The following is an 8862-nucleotide window of genomic DNA, read 5'->3' as shown; positions in this document are numbered from 1 at the left end:
GAAATTTGCAGATGATTTTATTTTCATTTACAGAATTACAACATGGAACAGAAGTCTTTAATACTACAGAATCAACAGGGTGTTGGAGCCTCCTCCACATACATTAAAAAGGCTGTCACATAAAGCGACAGGTTGATTAACAATTTAAATATATTACGTTCTATCACCATGTATCATCTGCAGAGTCAAAATAAAATATATATATGTCATATTAAAGTGCCTACATGGTGCATGCTCCTTTTTACCACCAACGCCAACAAACCAATTGAGCAAAAATATCCTTTCCAAGCAAAAAATATGGAAAGAATTACATTTTAAATCTGACAAGGAACCTTAAAAAAGTAATTAAAAAAGAATCCTTCAGCAACCAAATATTTGGTAATCAAATGCTTGTATAGGGTGAACCTAATGTGTGCACCACCGGCAGACAGCGGCAAACTGAAATCTTATCAAAGTGTATGTGCAGTTTGATATTCCAGACTTGTTTTGCCTTCTTCGTTACAGCAACAAACAGACTATGTGTCAGATGACATGGGCCCGAATCCTCCAAGATGTCTCCTACAATATTTTTCCTGTTCTAGTCCAAATCTTTATAAAATATATTTAAATTAAACTCACTGAGGACTAACTGTTTTAAAAGCATTCCAGTCCTAGAACAATTTTTTCATGGAACATGGTGTGTCGTCTCAGGGATCCGAGAAGAGGGACAGGTAAAAGCAGAGGAAGACTCAGATTAAGGTGCTAATGAAGCTGCTGTTGTCGTGGATGCTTGTGATGATGGTGGTCTAGTTGATGCAGTCCATGATGTGGATCTGCAGGGAGTCCAGGTCTGGAAGGATCTCATTGCACTTGGGACAGGCGTGTTCGGGAATATTGCCCTGATGCTGCCAGTCAGTACCTGAAAGTCAGAGACACAGATCACAACCTGAACAAGCCCAATATGGAAGTAAGCCGTCAAACTAGCACGTTCTCTCAGAGTGTGTTGTATAAGATGACAAGCTGCACTAATAACATGTTTCTGTAGAGAATAAAGGAATAGTTTGACATTTTGAGGAATACACTTATTTCTAGCCCAGAGTTAGATGAGAAAATTGATACCACTCTTGTGTCTGTATGCTAAATATGAAACTAGAGGCAGCAGTCAGTTAGCTTAGCTTAGCAGAAACAGTTAGCATGGCTCGGTGAAAAGGCAGAAAATCCCCTCACCAGCATGTCTAAATAACCAACTAACTAATTAACATATTATATCACGTTTATTAATTCCATACAAAAAATGAAATGCAAAAACAACAATTCGTGGTTTTATGTGGAGTTACATGCTGGAATTATTTATTTGCCGGGCTAGTGACTTCCTCAAGTCATCCTGACTCGCCCCATGTAGAACCTTTATCTAAAACCTCCAGAGTGACAAGACAACTCCAGGTAGTCACTGCCGCAGCCAAGAAGTACTTCCGGCAAGGCGTTTCCCCCTGCTTCCATGCTAGGCTAAGCTAAACAGCCTCATATTTAGTGTACAGACATGAGTCATCTAACTTGGCAAGAAAACAAATCTCCCAAGATGACAAATTACTTTTTGAAGGAAGGCACTGGAATTTGTACACAGACTAAGAGGAAGTTTGCCTGCCTACCTCTTCCAACCAGATTTGCGGCGGCTCCATGTTGATTTCCTCCCATTGACACATGTCTCCTCTGCATTTCATTCAGCGACCGCCTAATGAAGGGACACAAGAAATATTGTTGCAGAAAAACAAAAACTGGACCCCCCCTGAGAACGGTTCCAGACAGTCCAAGTCAGGATGTCGTACTAATGTGTAATCTTCATTGTAATCTTTTTTATATAACGGATATTTTTGGGGCTTTTTATGCGCTCCAGCAGGTGAGCTACCATGCATCCCATCTTCACAGTAATAATGTGGAATGTGTTTCCCAGTGTGTATCTAGTAACACAGATTACTGTCTGCAGACTGACCACTAGATTTTGTGATAGCAGATATGTGATTTCAGTGTGAATTCCACTATTAAATCGAACAGATGTTTGTGATGATCCTCCATCCAATCTGTATAAGTATATTTATATTACATATTTATTTAGATTACTTTACTAATCCCACAACGGGAAAATTCACTTGTCATGTCATGTGTGTTTCTCTTATGTATCAGTAAGTGAAAAGGAGTTGAGTGCCGACACAGTAACCATCCCCCCGTAATATCACAGAACAAGACTCCTGTTTTGTCCTATTTGTTAAGATTTATGACACACAAAGTCTCAGCTATTAATCATGATATTCCTTTGTGACCACAATGAAAACATCATATGGTTCAGTTAACTGCTGCATGAGTTGCTGTCAGTCTCTCAGAATCTGATTCCTACACGGGTCCACGTGGCATTGATGACACAGGATGACATCACCATAACTGTCTCATTAATGAGTAACCAGTCGGCCCATAAAACTTTGTGTTTACTGCTGTTGGTTTGTGAGCGAAAGGAACCAGACTAGAACTGAAAGGGAACTATGTACTGTTTCTTTATCTACGTTAGTCCAGACCATCTGAACTAAACTACAGGCTTGAAAACTCTGTCTCCTGTCCGTACCGGCCCAGTGAGTCCATCTCCTCCTGCAGATGGGTGTTCTGCTTCTTTACATACTCCAGCTGAGCAGCCAGACGCTCCCTCTCTTCATGGAGTTTCTCCCTCGCTGCTCGCTCAGCGTAGAAGTCTGAGGAGTAGACTTCGGCCTGCATAAAGGAGGGCAAAAAGCATGATGACCGACGTGAAGCCGAAAGGGAGCCGTGCTGTCTGATACTTTGGGGCCAGTGCTAGATGCTAGGGTTAAATTAAACAAAATGTGGAGAAGGCAACATTGATATCGAAAAATGTATTCGCCCACTGACCTGAGCCTGGAATACAGATATGGTCTCCAGCTCCTTCTCCTTCTGGAAGATCTCCTGCTTCATCTGGTCAATCTTGTCCTGTTTAGCCGCCAGGGCTGTTTCGGCAGCAGTCAGCTGTTCCTGCAGCTGGTCCACCACCTCCTTCTGCACCAGCTGGGACTGCAGGACCAGAGGGCAAAGGTCAAACACACCTGGCATTTCTAATCTTATAACTGCATTTGGTTTGGTGGAAATCAGCAGGATTTGATTATCTGGCTGAAATCAGAAAAGGCTCCTCATTATGCCACATAAATTGACCTCTCTCTTCTTCCTCTCCTCCTTGAGTTCGTTGTAGTCTTCAAACAGCTTGGTGTAGGCATCTTTAAGCTGGGTCAGGTTGTTCCTGTGTGGGAAGAACAAAGGGGGATACCGGTGACTCAGTGTGCACACGTCTCCATATATAAGCTAAAGATTACTGGGATATAAATAGATGGGGTTTTCCAGTGGAAACTGGTCTCATGTAGTATGTTTTGTTTTGTTCAAAGTCTGTGTGTTGCCTCTGACCTCTCCTCTGCAGCCTTCCTCTGCTCCATCAGGTTCTGTGACTGCATGCTGTCCAGCTGTAGCTTCAGCCGATCGTTCTCCGACTGAACAGCCTGTTTCTCCACCAGCTGGGCCTTCAGAGTGACCACCTCCTGCTCCACCTCCCGACATCTACACACAATGCATGTGCAGGACAATATTAAGCACAGGAACATCGATTAAGAGAGGAAACCTTTGCATATGTTTGCTTTTCTTTAAAGATCCAAACATGTATACATTGTTTAGAAATCCTTTTCACAGCATTTCATTTTTCATTTCATTTGTGTTGTAGTGCAAGTATAAAACCTTCAGCAGCATTATTTTTGTCCTACACTACATGGTTTGCAGGTTAAGATACGACAGAGTGGGTATGTGTGTGTGTGTGGGGGGGGGGGGGGAACCTAACCTGTCCTGCAGGTTCTTCTTCATGCCTTCTGCTTCATCTAGTTTGCTCTGAGCCTGCTGCAGTTCTTTGAACAGTGTCATCATCTGAGACTTCAGATTCTCCACCTCAGACGCTGCCTGAAATATTTGCATGACACACAAACATTACGGTAAGGAAACGAATCATTACAGACATCAGTGAACCTCTGCCAGCTGTGGGAATAACAGGGCTGTAGATCAGTAACAATAGACAAAGATGAGACGTCAAACTGAGGTTCTTTAAATGTGAATCACCTTTCACACAGAGCCTGCACGCATTCTTCATCACTGCACACACTTCCGACCACTACTAGTTTTAGTACTTTCACTATTGAGTAAATACCTTGTCCTCTTTCCCAGCATCCTCCTTGGTCTCTGTAGTCTCTGCTTGGGTGGTCTGTGTTGATTCCTCTACATTACTCTTCCTCTCCTCCAGCTCTCTAATTCTGTTGGAGAATTTGTTTCAAAAACTGTTAGAAAAGCAATAAAAAATAAAGAGCTTTATGAAAGCAAAACAGCAAAAACAGCAGATGATTACTGCCAAAAAGAGAAATATGGCAGCCCTTTCCTGCTCTTTTGCACCTTAAAACAACCAGTTTGGTCCACTTTAGAGGAAATAGCACATGGAACCACTAGCAGCCTGACTCCACTGTTTCCTGACGCTATAAACGTGGAAGAGTCGGGTCATGAGTGGATTATTTAGCGGCGAGCCGTCTCTACCTGGCAGCAGAGGACTGCAGCTCGGCCTGCAGCCGCTCGGCCCGCTGCGTCTCGTTCCTCAGTGACTGCAGGAGCTGGCTGACCGTCACCTCCTCGCTGTCCAGACGCGAGGCCGTCATGCTCAGGTCTGGACGCCTGCTGTGCTCTGAACCACACACATCGTTCATGCCGTCCACGCCTCCGTCCTGAGAAGGAAAACACACAGCCAGATCTCAAACTTTGGTTTACACAAGTCCTCAAAATAACCAAATGAAACTGCATTTTTATTGTTTTTTATTTGTGTGTTGCTCCTCACCGAGACCCTGATGACCTCAATGAAGGAGTCATCGTTCGAGTCCTGGTCTGCCTTCAGCTGTAGCTCAGAGTTCATGGCCACCAGGTCGTTCTTCTCTGCCTGTAGGCGAGCAACCTGGGCACGTAAGGCCTCCAGCTCTGCGCTCTGATTGGATGACGCCGCCTGGAGATGATATCACATGTCACCAACGCAAAAGTACTTAATGTGCAATGAGGCACAGTCTCATTAGGAAATATATAATAGAATTTTCATCATTTTAAAAAGGAACATATTGCTGGCTCTCAGCTGCTTTCTCCCAAAATATAACAAAGAAACAAAACGTAGTATCAGTACACCCTCACCAGTAAGCCTCCCGGGGCTCCCCCTCGCTTCCCTTCCTCCCCCAATCTCCTGCTCAGCTCCTGGTTTTGGAGAGTTAGCGCCTCCATGCGGCCCCGAGCCTCCTCCAGCCTTCTTTCCAGGAAGTCCCGCTCCTCCCGCTGCTTCTCCCGCCATGCAGACAGACCCTCGAAGCGTTCTTTCATCGTCAGGTTGGTCTGACGCAGGGCCTCTGAGCGTGAGACACACATGCAGAATTTGAATAAATGCACACTGTACGAGCCAGGTCATTTGAATTATGGCTCTTTCCCTGGCTATCAGGACTTTTGGCTCCCACAGACTACTCCAGCTGGTCTGTCACGCACACTACTCCACTACTACAACCATGAAACTCCACCCTGACATGAGCCGCCAGGAACACTGACCTGATAAGACTATTAGAGGGCTGCAACAAACTTCCTTGTTGTTGTTGTTGAATAGTGTAGCAACAACAAATATAAAAAAACTCTTCAACCCTCAATCTGACAGTGTACCACACACCCACTCTCACCTTTCAGGTCTCTGTTCTCCTGGATGAGGATGTTCATCTGCTGCAGGGTTTCCTCCAGCGTGCCGGACTGACTGGGAGAGCGAGAGAGGTCGCCGTTCATCATGGGGCCTCCAGATGCCATGATGCTGAGAGGAAGACAGGGAAAGAAAGACACACATATGTATAGAAGCTGTACGAAGAAGTTATCAGTTTGTTTTCTAGAAAGGATTTGAAGTGCCTGCTTTGAATATTAATACTTAATGCTAACAACACAGTAATCATTCAACTGGATTACAGTCACAGAAATGATGAGTGACGACGCACATTGCAGCCTGCCACAACATCTTTTCAGTTCAACCACCGGAGGGCGCAAAAGTTCAATTATTATTCAAGATGTTGCACAGTGGCTTTAAAGGTTCAGTAGGGTTTAGTGTCTTCTAGTGGTGTAAATGCAGATTACAACCCCATCGTCTCAACCTTCCTGTTCCCAGCATGTAGGAGAAACTAAAACCAAAAGCAAAAGGCCAGTGTTTGGTTTGACTGTTTTGGGCTACTGTACAAACATGGCAGACTCCGTAGAAGAAGACACGCTCCCTCTGTAGATAAAATGTCTCATTCTAAGGTAATGAAAACACAACGATTCTTATGAAAACATACATATGAATATTATGTTTAATTTCTAACAACAGATCCTCCTAAATGTTACACACTGGACCTTTAAGAACTAATGCCTGGACTACAATTTGTTTCAAAATTCAACAGGAGTTGTGTAGATAATCAAAAGACAATCCTTTCCACAGATTAGTCTTTGTAGACGAGACTGCGCTCTATGTTGCACACACCAAGGTACAGCGTTTATTTAAGGCAGAGATTCATTATTACAACATATTAACAAGAACAAATGGACCAACTGAAAACCTCATTAGCACACAATATGAATACAAACTATAAACACTTTAAATGAAATCTACTCTCGGTTATCTCAGTATTATTGTCTTAACTCGTGTGCATGCTGACATCCCTGAGTGACTCAGTGATTCAGCAGCAGAGAAACAGCACACAGTCAATCAAACGGAATGATCTAATCAGCAGGTCACATGATAAAGTAATGGCATTACAATAACAGGGAGCAGTATGTTATACACACTAAGGTCTGTTTCTGCTCTCACACACACACACACACACTGAATGACCGTCACAGATGAGCTGCAATAACTAGATTAGAGGTATTTAATACAAGATATCACTGTAACTCAGCCATAATACAACGAATGTCAGTGGGATAAATAAAAATAACAACACTGAACCCTACAGACACAATGTCGCTCTGTGAAAATGTTACAGGTATATTTCTGTTTAAAATTAAGTCTAAACTAAATCATTTTACTTTCACTTTCCTCGGGTGGGCCTATCCCGTGTGCGACTCTTGGTAAACACTGAAAAGTTAACTAGCAGTAACTTACACAACACAGATGTGGTTCAAGCCGAGCCAAACTGCGTCACAACAAATGTTAAAACGAGAAATAATGTTTTAACTCACCTGCTGTCAGCTCCTCGACTAAACACAGGCTGGGTGTGTTCTCAAAAAAACACACACAAACACGCAGAGAGACGGAAAAATGTGTCGACCAACCTTGTGCTGCTGCTTCTGGTTCGGAGCTACGTCAAACTACGTAGAGGAAACACAGCGCTTCCGGTGATTGTTTTCTAAATAAAATCATAAACTTAAGTCTCGCAGGGTTACAAGAACTGCGCACAACATTTGCCAGATATTTCTATTTAGTTTTAAAGAGATACAGTGAAAATGTATTTTTATTGGCCTTTAATGTAACATAGCTGTATAGGCAACAATACGTGTTAAAAATGTGATTTGCCAAATATATGAAAAAACATATGTCATTTTTAAGATGTAACTTCGTTGTGTTACGTTAAAACAAATAATTCAATTGGCTGTATTGCTTTTTGGTTATTAAATTCGTTTAACCAAAAAAAAAAAGAAAAAGAAAAATTGCCTGTTCTGTATATATTATCAAAGGTGCCACATCGAAACGAACGAAACATTTGTTAAGGCTATTTAATCCTGACTATAACATTATTTCCCATTATATTTAAAAACTTGTAAAAGAATAGCCTATATACAAAAAACAATCAAATGTGATCTGGACTAAATTAGGCTCAGCTTCAAGTACACCTTTTATCTTGAAGGCTTTTTTTTTTTTTTTTGCCTTACTTCCTGTCCCCACACGCTTGATTGTCGCTGTGGCGACGCAGCCGTGATTCGTGCGGATTTACCGGAGGTTTTCATTTCCTCGAAGTGACGTCGCAGTTCAGTGACTAGATCTGAGAATGAACTGCGGCTGTGTGTGAGCGCAGCCGCGGTGGGCACAGCTCCATCCGCATGTTTTATACATCAGGGCGAGTGTGACAGCTGAAGGCGGGGTCAGCCATCAGCTGCAGCGGGAATTCCCTTCAGGAGTCACCTTGCACTTTGAAAACGAGATAGGAAAGACTGGAGATTCCCTAACTTACTCAGACGGTTGTGTTATAAATAATATTAATTAGAAATCATAATTAATCCTGATGTAATATCTGGCTATATTGTTTTATGAAAACGCATCAAGGCCACTATAGATTATTGAAGGAGTGTAATGAGCCTCCCAGTTTCTTGCTTTAGTCCCAACTATTTTACAAAGTGGCCCATTAAGGCAAATATCCAATATTACTGAATTAATTCGATTTATTCAGATAATCTGTTATATAAAAAGAAATATATGTATATACATGTTGTTCATGGCAGTGTCCGTTAGATGGTAGTGTTGTCCGAGAAAAAAATCCTTATCAACTGTGCAAATTCACATCACTGAAATGTTGGATTGAGGTTAAACGAAACTGCTCAATAATATCCTAATGATAGTGTATATTGTGTGCATAGTGAGCTCTGCTGTTTTATGGAGAACAGACTGCAGACAGCTGATAGACGCATACAGAACATCATGTCTGTTGTTGGTGCAGTAGAGATTTGTAGTGTATAGAAGTGCATGCAGGGAATTTACAGGAGTAATAGTGGAGAGAATGAATCTCATTATCCTTTTCTTTATTTCATGTGTTCTGCTGTGGACCAATG

General features: G+C 42.3%; 1 protein-coding gene across 3 annotated transcripts; it reads right to left on the bottom strand.

The window, feature by feature from the left end:
• Nucleotides 1–7420, bottom strand: optn (optineurin). Of its 3 annotated transcripts, none has more exons than XM_051392788.1 (13): nucleotides 7279–7420; nucleotides 5760–5884; nucleotides 5227–5441; nucleotides 4892–5053; nucleotides 4597–4781; nucleotides 4220–4322; nucleotides 3860–3975; nucleotides 3436–3585; nucleotides 3190–3274; nucleotides 2893–3051; nucleotides 2594–2736; nucleotides 1629–1711; nucleotides 1–898 (listed from the first exon to the last, which is right to left on the bottom strand). In XM_051392788.1, exons 2-13 carry the CDS (start codon nucleotides 5878–5880, stop codon nucleotides 786–788), a joined length of 1635 nt encoding a protein of 544 aa, XP_051248748.1. In that variant the 5' UTR covers nucleotides 5881–5884; nucleotides 7279–7420; the 3' UTR covers nucleotides 1–785. The 3 variants fall into 3 exon arrangements, with proteins under 3 accessions (XP_051248748.1, XP_051248750.1, XP_051248749.1); XM_051392790.1 differs by having other exon boundaries at nucleotides 5233–5441; XM_051392789.1 differs by having other exon boundaries at nucleotides 7372–7390.
• Nucleotides 7421–8862: the final 1442 nt, after the last annotated feature.

Source organism: Dicentrarchus labrax, unplaced genomic scaffold (genome assembly GCF_905237075.1).
Source record: "Dicentrarchus labrax unplaced genomic scaffold, dlabrax2021, whole genome shotgun sequence".
In the NCBI taxonomy this organism is placed as follows: Eukaryota; Metazoa; Chordata; class Actinopteri; family Moronidae; genus Dicentrarchus; species Dicentrarchus labrax.
This window is presented reverse-complemented; position numbering and strand designations above follow the sequence as displayed.